The sequence below is a fragment of the Mesocricetus auratus genome, unplaced genomic scaffold (assembly GCF_017639785.1).
Source record: "Mesocricetus auratus isolate SY011 unplaced genomic scaffold, BCM_Maur_2.0 Super-Scaffold_100018, whole genome shotgun sequence".
NCBI classification, from domain to species: Eukaryota; Metazoa; Chordata; class Mammalia; order Rodentia; family Cricetidae; genus Mesocricetus; species Mesocricetus auratus.
Genome location: NW_024429199.1, coordinates 36647457 through 36665980, shown reverse-complemented (window position 1 = coordinate 36665980; position 18524 = coordinate 36647457). Strand labels below are relative to the sequence as shown.

General features: G+C 40.8%; 1 protein-coding gene across 4 annotated transcripts in view; it reads right to left on the bottom strand.

Moving 5' to 3' along the window:
- Positions 1-6645: 6645 nt before the first annotated feature.
- Tab2 (TGF-beta activated kinase 1 (MAP3K7) binding protein 2) overlaps positions 6646-18524 on the bottom strand; it is a 51375-nt gene continuing 39496 nt past the window's right edge. For 3 of the 4 annotated variants that reach the window (XM_005065875.4, XM_040728430.1, XM_040728429.1), the window contains exons 4-7: positions 14903-15063; positions 14599-14692; positions 13528-13608; positions 6646-8612 (exon numbers count right to left, since the gene is read on the bottom strand). In XM_005065875.4, the coding sequence (XP_005065932.1) occupies positions 8470-8612; positions 13528-13608; positions 14599-14692; positions 14903-15063 (479 nt within the window). In that variant the 3' untranslated portion in view covers positions 6646-8469. Of the gene's footprint in view, positions 8613-13527; positions 13609-14598; positions 14693-14902; positions 15064-18524 lie in introns of those variants that run through there. The other variant, XM_021224582.2, reaches the window with a different exon arrangement.

Sequence of the window (18524 nt, the reverse complement as noted above, 5' to 3'; positions counted from 1 at the left end):
CTGGTAAGTCCATTTGAGTCATAAGCTCTGTTTGTTCCCTTATTTCTCTGTTAAGCTTCTGAGTGGCAGATCTGTCAAGTAGTGAGAGTGGGGTGTTGAAGTCTCCCACTATTAGTGTGTGGGGCTTAATTTGTGATGTAAGCTTTAGTAATATTTCTTTTACAAATGCAGGAGCCCTTGTTTTAGGGGAATAGATGTTCAGAACTGAGATTTCCTCTTGATGAATTTTTCCTGTGATGAATATGAAATGCCCTTCTTTATCTTTTTTAATTGATTTTAGTTTGAATTCCATTTTGTTAGATATTAGGATAGCTGCACCAGCTTGTTTCTTAGGTCCATTTGATTGGAAAAAAATTTTCCTAATCCTTTACTCTGAGGTAATGTCTGTCTGTGAGTTTGAGGTATGTTTCTTGTATGTGGCAGTAGGATGGATTCTGTTTTCATATGCAATCTGCTAGCCTGTGTCTTTTTAGAGGTGAATTGAGACCATTAATATTAATGTATATTAATGACCAGCAATTGATAATTCTTGTTACTTTTCTTTTTGCTGTTGGTTATGGCATTGTGTGTTCAATTCCATTTTTGAGGGGTTTGCTACTGTAAGCTCATCTATTTTCCTGTGTTCTTGTGGACATAGGTCATTTCCTTGAGTTGGCATTTTCCTTCTAGCACTTTCTGTAGGGCTGGGATTGTGGATAGGTGTTTAAATTTGGTTTCATCATGGAATATCTTGTTTTCTCCATCTATGGTTATTGAAAGCTTTGCTGGGTAAAGTATCCTGGGCTGGCATCTGTGGTCCCTTAGTGTATGCATAACCTCTGGCCAGGACCTTCTGGCTTTCATTGTTTCCATTGAGAAGTCAGGTGTAATTCTGATAGATCTGCCTTTATATGTTACCTGGCCTTTCTCCTTTGCAGCTCTTAATATTCTTCCTTTATTCTGTATGTTTATTGTTTTGATTATTGTGTGGCAAGTGGACTTTTTTCCCCCCTTGGTCCAGTCTATTTGGTGTTCTGTAAGTTTCCTGTATTTTCATAGCCATGTCTTTCTTTAGGTTGGGGAAGTTTTCTTCTATGATTTTGTTGAATATGTTTTCTGTGCCTTTGAGTTGAACTTCTTCTCCTTCTTCTATCCTTATTATCCTTAGGTTCTGTCTTTTTATGGTGGTTCAGATTTCCTGCATGTTTTATGTTAAGGATTTGTTGAATTTAAAATTTTCTTTGACTGATAAATCTATTTCCTCCAAGTTATCTTCAGTGCCTGAAATTCTCTCATCCATCTCTTGTATTCTATTGTTTATGCTTGCATTTGTGGTTCCTGATCGTTTACCTGGATTTTTCATGTTCAGAATTCCCTCGGTTTGTGTTTTCTTCATTGTCTCCCTGTGACACTGCTCCTGGGTCTGAGGCTCCTGGCTCCCTTGACAATGCTCCAGGTTGGCCCTTCCTCGGACGCTTCTTCTGGGCTGGGATTTGGGTCTCTCACTGATGCTGCTCAGGGCCTGTAGCTTGAACCTACTTCTGATGCTGCTCCTGGGTGTCTATCTCTCTCTTTTTAAAAGACCCTTATCGTATCCAAAATTCAAGAAGCCACTCAAACACATATCTACAGAAGGGCAAATTTTCAGCTTCGAAATAAATACCAGGTGTAATAAAACCAGGGACCTTGAACCCAATGCCAGTTTTTGAATGTTTTGGAGTATTCGCAGATACTTACTTCTCTACCCTCCACCAGTACAGTACATTGTAAGTTAGTGCCATTGTTGCATCTAGGGATCCCAGCAGTGCTTTGCTTTATTTCAGTATTCCGTTAGTGGTCTAGCCTGGGAACCTATCATTTATAAGATTGCTGCTATGGGAAAACCATGTGATGTCCTGAAGGCTGAACTCACTGGTGAGGCTGAAGAGATGTTAGAAGCATCACTTGGCCTTCAGATGACGAACCATCGTCGTTGTCATCATCATCATCATCTATAATTACCAATCTCTATGGCCCTACCCCACTGCAGGCTGCCGGGAACAAATCTAGGGTCTTGTGCATGTGGGGGGAGCACAGTTATTACTGAGCTACATTTCCAGCTGAGCCCTTCTTACCTTGCCAGGGGAGGAATGGGTTCTCTGTCAGAGAGCGCATAGCGGAGACCAGAGCAATAAGGAGCACCAAGTTGGCAGAAAGCACTGAAGGAAAATGAGGGAAGGTGCAGTGTGCAAGGGCCTCACTGCCATTAAAACATTTTTAAATGCTATGTGTTAAGAGAAGCTTTCCTTGAGAGGAGCCTTCCCGCCTGCCTGGTTCCAGATCCGCATCAGTCCCAAATAAACACACAAGACGCTGTATTAATTATGAAGCTGTTGGCCTTGCTTGTTTCTTACTGGCTAGCTCTGACTTAAGTAATTACCCCATAATTGTTAATCTAAGTATGCTTCTTACCGGAGAATAGTTCCGGGCTTCCTACCCCCATGGCGTTACATGTTGACTCTCTGTGTTTCTTCTTCCCAGAGTTCTCCTGGACTCCTAGTCCCTCCTATCTTGGTTCCCTATAGGCTCAACAGTACTTTATTGACAAATGCACAGGACTTCCCCCAACAGCTATGTGGTGTGCGCACATGCACAAGGCATGCGTGGTGGTGTGCACGTGGATGTCAGAGGGAAACTTGGGGAGTTGGTGGCTTCTTCCACCATGTGGGTCCCAGGGACTGAGCTCAAGTCCTGAGGCTTGGCAGCAGGTGCCTTCGCCTGCTGAGCCATCTTGCTAGCCCAAGGGCTTCATAATCTTGACCTTCATCCTTGATAGGTTAAACTGAATTAGAGACACAGGGCAAACAGGGTGGGCAACAGTAGACTGGAGGGCAGGCCAAGGTCTCTCAGGGAAGTGACCAGGCCAGTTTAGATGCCAGAGGCATCTATGGAATTGATCCTGCAGAGACAGCAAGATGAGCCCTGTGGACGCCTGAGGACAGGAAAGGTTCCCTGACAGGAGCCCGCAGATGAGGCTGTGATGTCCTACAACGTTGCAGAGTAAGGACCAGGAAGTGGAATAGGGAACCATGTACCAGCCTGCTAACCAATGGTGGCTGGGTTCCCAGGTGGGAGTTTTCTAAAAGTCCATGGAAAAGATACCAGTGCTTATTTACTGAGCCATGGGGACCAAGGTGCTTTTGGAGTGGAGATCAGTAAGTGGTGATGGTGATGATTGTGTAGCAAGAGATGAAGAGGAGATCTTCAGAGAGAGGCATTGACACACTTATTTTAGGCACCACAGAAAGTGCCTATGGGCAATCCCCAGAGTCAGTCTTTGGAATACACAGCATTTGCTGTTCTAGAGAAATAACTTGTTATACTTCATTATAAAGCACGCACTTCTTAATAGGAGAAGCAACAGAAACATATATATTTAGGTCAGCCTCTGACATTAAAACAAACAATCTTTGTAATGTAAGTTGGGGGAGAGTTGTTGCTAAGGTTTCTTTGTAAGTATGAGGCCCCAAATCAGCCCCCCACTTCTGGGGTGTTGGCCTGCAATTGCACCCACAGTGCTAGGGAGACAGAGGAGGGCAGATCTTTGGGGCTCACTTGTGCTCTGGCCTCCATGGGCATGCCCACATGCACACGCATGTGCACTCCTCCACACACATGTCTCTGTAAAGGAACCCATCTTTGACACTGAGGGGACTTTGGTCTCCATGACTGAAACACTCAAGTCTGCTCCATGGAGGTGTCCTCAGGACAACTGAGAAACGGAGGAGCATCTCACCGGCTAACTATGCTGAGGAGATGAAGACTCTGAATGATTCGTGAGAAAGAGACTTAGGATTTGAAGATAACATAGCTCTAGTAAGGAAAAGGGTTGGGTTAGTCACAAACCCCTGGGAGGCTCTTAATCCTCTACCCTACCCCTCTGAACCAGGAAGAACACCTAAGGGGATAAATACTCAGCTAGAAATGCTGTTTCCTTTTCTTTCTCTCTTTTGTGTGCATTGATGTTTTTCCTGAATGTCAGGGTGCTGGATCCCTTGGAACTGGAGTTATGAGCTGTCATGGGTGCTGGGAATTGAACCTGGGTCCTTGGATAGAGCAGTTACTTCTCTAGCCTCCAAAGGTTGTTTGCTTGATGACTTTTCTTAGCCGCTCAACTGTGTTTTCAGGTAGAAGCAATAATTAAAATGTGGCAATATTACTCAGTCTTCAAATAAAATGGATACAAAATTGTAGCTTCAAACAAAACAAAAAGCTGCAGTCAAGGCTACTGGTGAGATTGCTCAGCGGGTAGCTGCATAAACCTGGTAAGTGAGCTCCAACCTCAGAAACCGTTCCAGAACCAACTCCAGCAAGGGTCCTCTGCTCACCACATAGGCCGGGGCATGGCATGCGTTCACACATGCTGTGGTGGTGAGAATGAGCCCCAGGAAGTGGCAGTTTGGGGAGGGTTGGTGGTGTAGCCTTGCTGGAGGAAGCAAGTCACAGGGTGGGGTGGGAGGTGGCTTTTAAGATAAGTCTTGTGTTGTTTTGCCACAATGCCTGCCGCCTGCAGCCATGCTGGGCTCATCCCTCTGGAACATAAGCCATGGTCATGGTGTCTTATCCCAGCAACAGCAAAGTAGTAAATACACACACACACACACACAGAGAGAGAGAGGAGAGAGAGGAGAGAGAGGAGAGAGAGGAGAGAGAGGGGAGAGAGGGAGAGAGAGGAGAGAGAGGAGAGGAGAGAGAGAGAGAGAGAGAGAGAGAGAGAGAGAGAGAGAGAGAAAGAGAGAGAGAGAGAGAGAGAGAGAAGAGAGATAGAAGAGAGATAGAAGAGATAGATAAGATAGAGAGATAGATAAGATAGAGAGATAAGATAAGATAGAAACCAGAGCCCAAAGCATGCTCGCTTGTAGAGGAATATATTTTGTGATATAGGGAATTATGCTAACAGTAAGCAGATGCTACAGGCTTATTTTTAAGGGTAATTTAGCCAATTTCAATGCCATGTACTGAACATTCTCCACGTATGGCACTTTTATCGCTCACTAAAATTTCTCATTAGCATTGTATTTGGGGAGGAGGAAACTTGGAAAATGTCAGTTCATTTTGGTGCTCATAAGGCTTTATCAATTTAGTAGCTAAAATAATTTTGGACTATGCTAGCACAACTTTATGCATGGTTCCAATTTTCCAATACAAAATCAGAATGGCTGTTTGGTCATTTGAAAGACGAGGAACTGGAGAGCTGGCCCAGCAGCTGAGAGCGTACTTGGCTTCTGCAGAGGCCCCAGTCTGACTGCTAGCACCCATGCCCGGGAGCTCACCCTAACTGTGGCCTTTGTGGGCACTACTCACACACACAAACCCATACCCAGATACAGGTTACACATAATTAAAAAAAAATGCCGGGCGTGGCGCACACTTTTAATCCCAGCACTAGGGAGGCAGAGGCAGGTGGATTTCTGTGAGTTCAGAGGCTAGCCTGGTCTACAGCGTGAATTCCAGGGCAGCCTCCAAAACAATACAGAGAAACCCTGTCTCGAAAAACCAAAAAAAAAAAAAAAAAAGAAAAAGAAAAAGAAAAAAAAAAAGACAGTAAATGGCTGGGTATGATGGCATACAAACCTGTAACCGCTGCACCTGGGAGACTAGCCTAGGCTACTAGCAGCAAGACCTTGTACAAAACACCTAAAAAGTAAAAATGGTGACTTAAGAAAATTCACGTTTTGTTCACAAAGACTTCCAACCCGGGCCTGTGGTACATGTATTTGTATGCTTGCATGCCACCCCCACGCACAGCAGTTAGACAACAGCTTTTGGAGTTGTCTCTTCCCACCAGGTGAGTTCTGAGCATTGGACTCTACCTGCTGAGCCATCTCTCCAGCCCTGGCTAAGGTGTCAGTGAGTAGTGTCCCCATGTTCAGTTTATATGAACTACCCCCATCCCTGAACAGAGTGTTAGTAATTTAAGGATGGTGGCACACAGCCTCCTGTGGGTCGCAGTGTGCAGTATTTCTGAAGTTTCTAGACCACCATCTTGTGTTCAGGCCTCCTATCCCCCTAGGTTTCAAAGATTTAGGGCAGGCCTTCATGCACACACCATGCCAAAGACACCAGTAAACATGGCTTCCTCTTCAAGCTCAGAAAAACTTTGCGTCTTCACTTTTTGCTAAGTGTGACTCTGAGGGTTCTCTGCAGAAGTGCCACCGTACATTCAGCACCAGTATCATGGGTCTTTGTAAACATGAGCTGACTAGGCCAAATGATCCAAGAAGCCACATTTGTCTTGAAAGGGGTGGAGTGTTTGAACCCTGAAAGGAAGCCACTACCCACTGTCTTCCTCAGCGGAAATCTGGCTGCTTTCACCAGTTAAAAAGCAGCCATGCAGTCAGAAACGGTACATACCTAGAAGCACCATTTTGGGAGGCTAAGGCAGGAGGATTGCAAATTTGATGCTAGCCTGGTTTCCATATTGAGATCCTACCTGCAAAAATAAACTAGCCAGCCAACCAATCAAGACACTCAAAAGAAACTGACAAAATCCAGAGGGGAAGCCGGGACCTTCCGAGAAGACTCAAAGAGGGTGAGGTGTGCACTCTCCTGATTACAGTTACCAATGAATACTATGCTGCGTACAAACTGTCCCACAAACTTAAAAAACCAGTCACAAAATCCATATTAGAATATAAGTTTTTTAATTTTTATAAATAACTTATCTGTTACAAAGATAGTTTACCCAGCTAAATCACAAAACCATCAACTCAAGATATCCAAATTACGTTTTATTAATAAAACAAGTAAAAACTGATTTGCCAGTCTTCACATAGAACCGCAGAGGAAGCTGAAGAACGAGGCCTACTTTAAAACAAGATGCAGCAAATGTCTGAGGCTGGGGTCTGGGGTCTAGCGACCTGTGATTGCCGTACTTCTTTTCCATGTCCATGTTGCAAAGCCTGGAAGCCAAGGCTCTGCTGACCTTTCTGAGGCTCATCTGTAATAATCCTGTTTATTTAAAACACAGCCACTTGTGAACATTTACAGTGGGACAATTTCCTATCTTCTGCTATATTTTAGCACTTTCCTTAGCCCCATTGTAAGCACTGATAATTTCCTAATTCTTTTTAAATGCATACTGTTATTTTTTTCTTGATTTCATTTATATACATTCCTGATCATATGAATATTTATTTTCCTTACAAAAATATATCATCAAAATAAAGAGATGTCTGAGGTTGCTTCAGTGTTCAAGTCTGCTTGTTTTCTTTCTCTTTTCCAGCTTTTCTTCAGTTGTCCTAAAGATGACTATGTTTCATAAAGACACAGAATGTCACCAAGTCAGGGTTAGAAATGGGCTGTCCCAACAGTACAGCAACTACCCTTCTTTCCAAGAGGATGAAAAGGCTGTTGGTTCTGCTGCTGTGGCTGTTTCTGAAACTGAACATTCCCAAGGAGAACCCCGTGAAGTTCTGTGGGACACCACACACGGGGCAAGATGTCAGTGGGCTTAAATACTTTTTGTTCCAAGCTGCTGAAGAAGACAAAATGACATGTTTGGTCACCCACTGCTGACCTACCGACATGCCGGCAGTGTTCCTGCAATGTCCCTGCAGCACCTGCTTGTCTTCTCAGAGCATTGGCACCCAAGGGACAAAGGACAGGAGCAGGGGAGGGGAGTTACTTGTGCATAGTTTCATCTCATTAATGCTTATCTTATGGCATTGCTTTTCTCAGTAAGGCTTAAAAAGGAACATGATTGTGCCTCCTAAAAGGGAAAAAGAACATTAGTTAACAAAAGTCTATTACACTATACATATAGAAATATAAGAAAATAATGAGGAAATCACTTAAAGCAGACGTGAGAGATCTGTACAGTAGGGAAGGCTTGGGGGAGCTCACTGCGGATTTGTACAGACAATGCCTACTGCTTTCCTTTTCACCATTAGACCCTAGATGCTGGCTTCACAGAGACGCATGTCTTCAGAGAAGACAAGAGACAAGGCCAAGAGTACCACAGATTTGTGAAGGTTTTCCCGCATCCACTGGCACTATGCGGCAGCAGGGTTTTAAATAGTTAACCCTTGTTCCTTCTCTTCGTGTATGTAGTGTTTCACCAAAAGCTTTAAAACACAAAAGGCTATCATCCTATTCCTTCCTCCTGTCAGAATCAGTAGTGACACGAGGGGAGAAGTGCTGGGAACGAACGCCTAGGCATTGACAGAGTAACAATGGTCCATCGCGGGGCGGGACAGTGACACTGTACACGGTCAGGCAGCAGGCAGCCCAGTCTCTCAGATCATCTTTCACGTGATGAAATTCTACTGCCCATGACATTAGACTGAGGTATTGTTAGCTCTGTGGACTGACACTGAAGACAGCACGCCACCGTCCTGTCACACCTTCGACTGGACTAAATCCTATGTAGCAGTGAAACATTTCCCCGATGGCAGAGAGAGGACTTCCTGGACTCAGATGTGGTTTTAGAGGAGACACGGGGCCTTTGGCTCAGAAATGCCGAGGCATCTCACACTGTTCACAGCGGATCAAAGCTGGGTGATTCAAAAAAGTACAGGCAGTGCAGTTCCACTGAGCCCCCTCCTCCTCCTCGGTGTCTTGAGTCTTCGGTGCTTTGACGGTGGACCTTTGATCTGAAAGCAAGCCAGAGGAAACGAAAAGTTTAAGAGTAGGGAAAAAATCACCAAGTCTACCAAATTACTGGTGACTGACTCTAACATGACAGGAAAGTAGCTGTCACCAGAAGCGACAAAAGGCTGAACTGTGCTTTCCCAAACTCCTTTAAAACGCTGCTCCCCATCTGGGGAAGGGTGACTTGATGTGACAGGGACACTTCTGTAGTCTATCAGAAAACACAGCCTCATATTCCTAACGTGTCACAGAAGAAAAAGCTACTCCTTACCATGCTCTAATGCTACTTTAGCTAGTGACAAGGGTTCCTGTTGTAACATACTGAGAATGTAATCATGGGCTTCATTTCCCATTCAAATAGTCTATTTGTTGTCTACTAGGAATGGAAGTTTCCATTTAATGTATTATTATTTTTAATCTACTGAAACAACAAAACAAAAAAACAAAACAAAACAAAACAAAAAACCCAGGCCTTTTGCAACTTTTGTTTTTGAGACTGTGTCTATCCATGTAGCCCAGGCTGGCCTTAAATTATAGTAGTCCTTCTGCTAGTCTCATATCCTGGGTGCTGGGATTTTAAGTGTGTGCTATCAATTTGTTTTTTAACAATGAATTTTGTCTTTCTTTTTCTTTTGTTTTGAGACAAGGTTTCTCTGCATAGCTTTGGAGCCTGTCCTGGAACTTGCTCTGTAGAGGAAGGTGAACTTGAACTCTGCCTGCCTCTGCCTCCCGAGAGCTGGGATTAAAGGCGTGCACCACTACTGCCCAGCCTAAATAACTACACTTATGGCAGTAACAAATGCTGAAAAGAAAATCACACTTTGTTGTTTTACTTTTTAAGATCAGACATGGTGTGGAAGAGCACTGAACCTGATCTACAATAGCAGGGAGTCTTCTGCACTGTGTTCAGAGATTCTTTGTTATGAGCTCTTTTGCTGCTAAAACCAAAAGTCACCACCCTCAACAATGACACTGTATCCTAGCAAGTTTCATCCTATATTTAAATTTGTAATCTAGTTGATTAACACTTATGCATTCTGTATAGGTACACGTGTGAGTATGCATGCATTGCAGCATGCATGTAGAGGTCAGAGGACAACTTGTGGGAGTTGGCTGGTCCCTCTACCATGTCATCCTGAGGACTGAACTGGCTTCAGGGTTGGCTAGCACCAAGAGTCCTTACCATTCACATCCTGCCAGCTCCATCTGAGCTGATGCACATGAAGTGAGGTAGGCCAGCTTCACTGACTGAAACACCCACGGCACTGGTTGCACCTTGCTTGTTTCTGTTCTGTTCCACTGGTCTGATGTTAAGTTCTGTTTATACCAGCACTGCAATGTTTTGATTACTGCAGCTTTGTCATCTATTTTGAAATATGAGGATGGTATCTCCAGCTCGGTCCTCACTCGAGACTACTCTGACTAGCCAGTCTTTGCTGTCTGGATTTTAGTGTATGTTTACTATTTTTATAAAGAATGACATTAGAATTTTGATGATGACTACACAGAATCTGTGGATTGGGGCTGAAGATGGCTCCGCAGTTAAAGAGCACTGGCTGCTCTTCCACAGGACCTGGGTTCAGTTCCCAGCACCAACACAGTGGCTCACAACTGTCTGTAACTCTAGTTCCAGGTGATCTTACACACACACACACCTACCTTACACATATACATAAGGCAAAACACTAATGCATATAAAAATATATCTGTAGATCATCATGGGCATCTTAGATAACTGAACAGTACAATTTTTCCAATCCATAAACATGAATTTTCCTGCTAATTTCCTTCTCAGTGTTTATAATTCTGGTATAAAAATCTTCTGTCTCTTTGGTAAAGTTTATTCCTGAGTAGTTTAGCTTTTTGATTGTGACTGTGAATGAAACTGTTTTCTTGATGTCTATGAATTTCTTTTGCATAATTATATAAAGAAACATAACTGGTTCTTGAAGGCTGATTTTATATATTGTAACGCTGGTGAATTAACCAAGTAGTTTTAAAAATGAATGCTTGAATCTATGGCTAATACTGGTCCTGATAAATGCTATGTCTTTTCTTAAAATACAAACAAATTATGCACACTAAGAGAGAAACCCCTCATAGTAAAACAGATTTAACACTATACTAATAAAAATCTATCTAAAATTTATAAATTATTTCTTGGAATATTCCACATAGTATTTTCAGAATCTGATTAACTGGTTAACCAATTAAAAGAGAACCGCAGCTGGAGATAAGCACCTGCTCATATCTTTTGCAACTCAGGGATGTCCCCCTCTCCCTTCCCCCTGAAAGTAGTAGAGATGGTGGGCATTTCTGTCCTGCACCACACGTTAGACGAAGGCCTTCAAGTTTCCCCCACTATAACACGATCGGTGTGGTTTTGACATATGGCCTTTCTTAAGTTGAGGCTAGGTTTCCCCTTACTTATCAGCTCTCTTTATATTTATTAACTTGCTGTGTGCGTGTGTGTGTGTGTGCATGCGTGCAGGACAGGGCACATGTATAGAGTTCAGAGGGTAACTTCAGGAATACAATCTCTCTCTCTGATATATGGGCTCCAGTGACTGAATCCAGGCCATCTGAGGCCTCCTGCATTTTACGCTTTAATCACGAGTGGACCCATTTTTAACAAATGCTTTTATGTGCCCGCTGACATGGCACGGTTTGTTTCTACTTGTACACCATCTGCCTATGCCGAGAAACTCGTACACCAGGGTGATCCCACTTGGTCACAATGACGGCCTTTCCAGCGTGTTGCTAGCACTGCAGTAAGAACGTGTGTACCTTGTCCACTGGTATCTGGCCTAGAGCACCCCGTTACTTGTAGAGTCTTGCCCAGTTCTGGCCTCATCAAACATCTGCAAGTGTTCCTTTTCAATATTTTTGGGGAAGAGAATTAGTATTAATTCCTTGAATATTTTACATATTCACTCAAAAAGTCATCTACTTCTCTGCACTTTTCAAATATATTTTCATCACTGATTCAATCTTATTATTAGCAGACTTGTACTTCTTCTTGATTCAGTTGGATAGAATTTCTTGGAGTTTATTTCTTAGGAGTTACTAGTTTGTCGACACACAAATGCTCACATTGGTCCCTTAAGATTCTTTTCTTTTTGAGGTTTCTGAAGATTGTCATAGTTTCTCTTTCAATTTTTATCTGAATTTTCCCTCTCCTCAACCTGCATAGCTAAGTGTTTGTAACTTTAGTTTTTCAAATGTTTTAATTGCTTTTTCAGTTGTTTTTAAGCTCTCTGTATTCTATTAACTTGGGTCTACTTTCCTATGCTAGGTCCCTGAGGTGTATAACTAGGTTGAGTTATTATTTTTAACGCAGGCTTTCTCTCTATGAACTGGACATTTGTATTGCTTTTGTTGCCTCTCACAGGTTTTGGGGTGTTTGGTTTTTGTTTTCTTCTTGATACTTTTGTGTCAAAAGTGGGGTTTTGGGATCAAACTTTAGCCTTGGACTTGCTAGGTAGGTCTCTATCAGTGAGCTATATATCTCCAGCTCATTCTCCAGACACTTTAAAACTTGATTTCCACAAAGACTCAGTGGATACTGAAGAGTATACTGCTTATTTTCCATGAATTTTTTGGTTTTGTTGGACTGTGGTTGAAAGATGGTTGAAATAATTCTGTACTTAAATTTGTTAAAACACATTTTAAGGTAGGATAGCTCTGTAAATGTTAGTGTCTTCTTATTGAACATATCCTTTTACCAAATACATGAAATCACATTCTTTGTTCTTAGAGACAACTCTAGACTTAAAAAATATATATATTTTATCTGATTAATTATAGCCGCTCATGATTTCTATTACCTACCACTTAACAAAATGCCTTTGTATATTTGGCTTTAGTTTTATGTCTGTATGTCTAAAATGAATCTCTTGTGGAGAAAGCATATCGTGGAATCCTGCATATTAAAGTTCGCCCATTTGCTCTACCAGTTGATGGTGAGCTAATGTATCTCCATGGACGGCACTTACTGCTACGTGTGGACTTGCACAGCCTTTGCTACTTCCTCCCTCTTTCCTTTCCAATTGTTTTCTTTGCTATTTGACGATTCTTTTGTTTACTCTAATTTCTTAACCCATCTGCATATTTGTTAGGAGTATTTTTCCCTTCTTTGTGGTTGCATGGATATCTTTCAGTTATGCCTTCCTATTTTAAGTTGGTTGATGACCTAATTTCAATTCCATGCAAAAGCTACTCTTTCACCAACTCCACCTTGCCAGATTATGTGTTCTTGTAGTCACAATTCACTCTCTTAATACTATATGTCTACTTACATTTTTAAAAATTAAACTTCTCTTAGGGCTAAAAGCAAATTATGCACCATGAATGGCTAACAGTGTCATAGTGATCTAAATGTACACACCTATGTATTTTACTTTGGAATGCCAGATTTATGCATATGATTTCATTTGTACACATATTCTAGTGTCTGGTTCAAATACAGCCTTATTTCAACATGTCTTAGCATGGTGCACATATATTCTGTGACTGTGAATGCTGTAAAATGTTACTACTTTCTGAAATTCAGGATATACTGCTCAGAATTATACAGAACAAAAACTGAATTTCTCTAAGGTGCCTTCCTTATTGTTTAAAAATAAGCTTTTGTACTTTGTTTTGAACCTAAACTCTCTGTTTTGGGAGTACATAATGGCTAATTAAGGTCTCGCACATTTTCTCTTAAAAAGTTAAATACATTACATCTTTGCAACCCCCAAAACCCCCAGAATGTAAATGAAAATAAATAGACATCTGCCTAATGAATCCACTCCAGAACCCCAAAGTTAGAAGCACTTCTAAAATGGAAGGTTGTAAAAAAAAACAAAAAGAAAAAATTTCCAAGATTTTGCTTTTCAAAATGTAACAGTTTTCACACTTAATGGATACACTAACCTTTGGGTTTTGGTGGCACAGGACCTACAAATCCAATATTGTCATAAAAGTTATGAATAGCGCTGGGGTTAAAATGTGGTCCTGAAATATATAAAAAGTAAATATATCAATATTTATAGCTCAAAAATACTTAATTTTATTTTTAAAGCAAGCATTTCTTTCTAAAAATAAACAGAAGAAATGCTTTAAATTATACCATCTTAATTTCAAATTATATGTAAGATTTCAAAAACATCTCAAAATATAGGTATAAGATAGTATTCATAAGCAGAGGCGAGTGGCACGCTGGGAAGAAGTGAAGTTAATGCTTGTAAGCAAGGGTTAGAAGCAGACCCCTGACTACGGGACAGGTTACTGGCATTGTGAAATCAACTGACACTAAGCCCACCATCTTTCAGTTTGACGCATGCTGGACTATACACAGAAGTGTAACTCAAGACTTCTTTGTTAAGTTTCCTTTGTCTCTTTTTAAATTTTATATATATCTATTATTTCCCCAACTTCAGAATTAGATTTCAGTGATAAAATTTTATTTAGGTTTTCTATGGAACTGAATTAAATATAAGTACTTTTTACTGCCATAAGAAATGATTGCTGTTTACTAACTCCTCAAAAAAAGTATAAAGCCCTATCATGGCCCTAAGAATATATAACTCTACTTTTATGTCCTTTTCTACTTAATTAAGACAGTGCCAGGGAAATGAGAACACACAATTCTTGAAAGGTAAAAGAAAAAAGTTACATGGATGCATCCATATTAATAAATCCCATTAGCAGACTATACACCCAGAAGCCGAACCTCTGACCATGCAGATAGACACACAGTCACTGTCCTCCTTTACCACAGGGCTACAGCAGATCTATAGGGTACTGAATGTATCTGCTTTCTTGAACCAACTACATACTTTTTGGGGCTTGGAAGGGGGTGTTAAAAAGCCAATTGTTCTTTAACACTACCTGGCTCCAAGTTGAATACTTGGAGACAGTGACTGGTAAGCCTGTTCTCAGCCACAGGAAAAGAGTTGGCAGATCAATTCAATGAATTTCAGCTGAGTATGCACTGAACTTTACCTCGAGCTTGAAAAAGATCAATTTCTTTGGTTAAGCAGTCAATGTCAATCTGGAGTTGTCTATTACAACTTCTCAACTGCTGCATTTCTTCGAGCTGAAAAATAATTCCATGTAAAAAAGGTTTGTATTGAATTCTCATGTCATTAGTTAAGAAAGAATGGAGTTTGGCAGGGGGAAGGTAAGGACAGAAAAACAAGTATGAATTAAGAGCATTTGCAGAAAACTAGAGCAAGCCTTTATACTATGGCAGTTGGCCTACTCTCCTGTGCAAGTGCAGAGGTCATAGCAGTTATGTAAGACTTACTGAAGGTATTTGGGATATGGAATTTGATCTCTTCAGGCGCCTTCGAGTTAGATTGTTTTCCATCTCATTGACCTCAGATTTGAGTTTATCCAGCTTTTTCTTCTGCATCTCGAGCTCTCTCTGAAGCCGCTCCATCCTGGCCTTCTGGTGCACTAGCAGGGCTGCAACAGAAGACAAGCGTGAGGACTCACCCATTCCAGCAGTTACCTAAGCAGGTAAGGCAAAGGGGACCAAGCGTTTCTGTGACAGTCTGCCAAGAATCCCAGAGGTACATTTAACAAAATACTGCTAAGCGCTTAAAATGTCAAAAGTCTTAATCTGGAGACTGTTTTAATTATTTAAGCAAATATTGTACATCTAAAAAAGTTTTTCCGGTTTGGAAAAAACCTACACGGTTCTAGCATTGTAAACTAACCTACTTGCAGGTCTGAAGTTCACATCTGACTCTTGGAAAGGACAAGTCTTTCCACTTTGGTGACACACTGGTTTATGCATGAGCTATTCTAACATGACGATTTTACAGATATTTCATAAGGGAATATGGAATGGCGTAAATACATTTTGATTTACAAGAAAGCCACATGAATACTAACAAATTGTTCAAACTGTAAGTTTAAACTGTCATTTAGATAAACACTTTATTTTCTCATTCTCAGACTATATTTTGTGAAACTACTTTAGCAGGATTTCTAAAGGAAGCAACAAATCTTGCAGCATAAATGCTGAGCTACCTGGGAAAGTTTATCAAGCTGTCAAAATGGGCGATGTCACTGTGTGCAGCACTGGAAAACTGGATGACACTTAATTGGAAAGACACCTTGGGTCGACACTACCCGGAGAAAATAAGCCAATATGATGAAGGACCTTAAGCCCGCCATAGTTTTAGTGCTTCCCATGTTTAGAAATGTTTGGATACACAAATACTTACCATGGTATTACAACTGCCTGTAGTGTTCATGCTATACAGTGATATGCTACACAAGTTTGCGACTTACAGTTAGTAGGTATACCAGGGTCTAGGTATGCAGCAGCATTACAGTACAGGTCTGGGAATGCATGATGAATGAACTGGCTACATGGCACGTTTTTTTCACACTGAATCACTTGCTAAATGTTGTATATCTGTACATTTAAAAATGAATTCCAGAGGCAGAGAGAGAGCATAGAGAAAGGTCAAGATTTGAAGGATAATGGTTAGAAATGTCTCCCAATTGAAGACGATAAAAACATACCTCTAGAAGATAATGGAACAACTTGTTCACATAACTAAATTATCAGAGTACACAATGACAGGTAGCTGCTGAAAGAATTTTTTTTTAAACAACAACAACAACAACAAATCAAGTAAAGGACGGAATAAAAACCACAAGACCACTCTGGTGCATGTGTGAGGATGGCAGAGATTGTTGAAAGCAATGAGAAACTGAAATACTAGAAGATAAAGGATTAGGAAGTGCATAGTCTGAGAAGTGAGCCATGATCTTAGAAAGAGTGCCCCAAGAACATCTCTTGCGTTTCTCTTTATGGACTATGCTTACATTTACATGAAAACCCATTCCTAAATGCTAACATGCTAACTCTTTAGGAATTACTAATGAAGTGAATGAAGGTACAATTTCTAAATGAAATACTCAGTTCCTAAATTAAAATAACAAAAAGAAAAATAAAGAACATCTGCTTAACCCTAGTGGACAAGGAAGAACATGAAAGACATGCAAAACAAACAAAAAAAACCCCGAATAATTTAAACTGTTATTAGTGACAATAAATGCCATCTTTATATTAATATATAATATATATACATTATATAATATGGTGTGTAATATAAAAATAACATGTGTTTGTTGAGATAGACAAGCAAAACAAGATTCTAAGAAATACTGTATTTACCAGGTCTGACTGTTTTGCCTGCAGGGATGTGCATTCCTTGTGCCTGCAGAGGTCAGGAGAGGGAAAGGACCCCCAGAACTGGAATTATAGATGGTTGTGAGCCTCCATGTAGGCGCTAGGAAATGAATCCAAGTCTGCTGTAAGAGCACTGCTGGCCGAGCAGTTGCTCCAGTCCACAGAGTAGATTAAGTAATTCACATATCTACTACTTGTAACAGAAACATCCCACTCATCCAGTCTGTTAATGAGCCAAGAGCCTACTACATCAGGGGCAACTCAGGACTAGAATGAACAAAACCCTGTGGAGTTTTTGGTATCAGGGAGACAAAGGCTCTTCTCTAAGAGCAAGGTTGCGACTCTTTAAGGAGCCTTAAACAGATGGGAATGGGGCATTACAAAACATATTAAGTGTTCTTTAAGTCCTCTTTTTGCCAAAATTAAATGAATGGATAAAAGTAATTCCCGCCGGCAAGGCCTTTTGTAGTTAGGGTTCATTACCAGCACGACTTCTGCAGTACAGGCATCTTACAGACAGCGCTGCCTCAGCTCAACTCCTGCGAGCTTCTGAAGGACAAGTTTCTTAATTTTATTGGAAACGAGATGGTGTTAGTTTTAATAATTTTAGGAAATTTAAATAATGCCTAATTCTTCCAGAAACATAAACCATTAGAAAAGAATGTGCTTTTAAGACAATCAATCCATTGTGAAATGTCCCAGGTATTGATGAATAGAAAGATTTTAGAATTATTTTAAAGAAGGTAATTTTTGACACAAAATGTTGAAGGTACTTACTTCTCAAGTTTTAAATTTATATGATTTAATGTGGCTAAATTAGGTATATGCCTAAGTCAGCTTTTACAACAAATCTAAATGCTTCTAGACTTCAATTGTGTTGGCAGCAGAGACTATATCTGTTTTATATATTGCTGTATTACTAATAGACATTTATTTGGTGACTAAATCACAAAAGATTCAAAGATGGCAGCTTTTAAAGCATCCTGTTTTCATCTGTCTTGACTTTTTTTTTTTTTGGTTTTTCAAGACAGGGTTTCTCTGTGGCTTTGGATGCTGTCCTGGAACTCGCTTGGTAGTCCAGGCTGGTCTCGAACTCACAGAGATCCGCCTGCCTCTGCCTCCCGAGTGCTGGGATTAAAGGCGTGCACCACCAACGCCCGGCCTGTCTTGACATTTTTAAGGCTACCTGAAATCAGATCTTGCAGTAGGGTCTGTAATTCAAAGGACAGACACAAGAAAATGGAGGACAGTGGATCTCTGTACCTAAGGCATCCACATCATTGACACTCAGCACTTAAGAGGCTGATGTTGGGGACTACCTTGCTGGTGTTCTTTGTACATAACCAAGACTGTGCAAAATTTACAGCATTAAGTACAGACACTGTCTAAAGTTTACTTCAGACATTAGGATGCTTACAGCTTACATCTCTCCTTCAAAAGGAGACAGGGCATCAGTCTTCAGGTTTGTGATAGAATGTCTTGAGGCCAGTTCAATGTGGTTTCAAGGACTATTACCATAACTAAAGAGAAGCATAGCACAAGATTTCTGCTGTCTGCTTTTCTACATCACCACATCATGGAACACAGAAAGGTTTTCTAATTATGATACAAACCCCAGAAATCAGAAGGAGAAAGGACCAGCAAATCTGAATAAAACAAAAGTAAAGCATTTAAAGCTTTTTTTTTTTTTTTTTAACGAGACAGGGTTTCTCTGTAT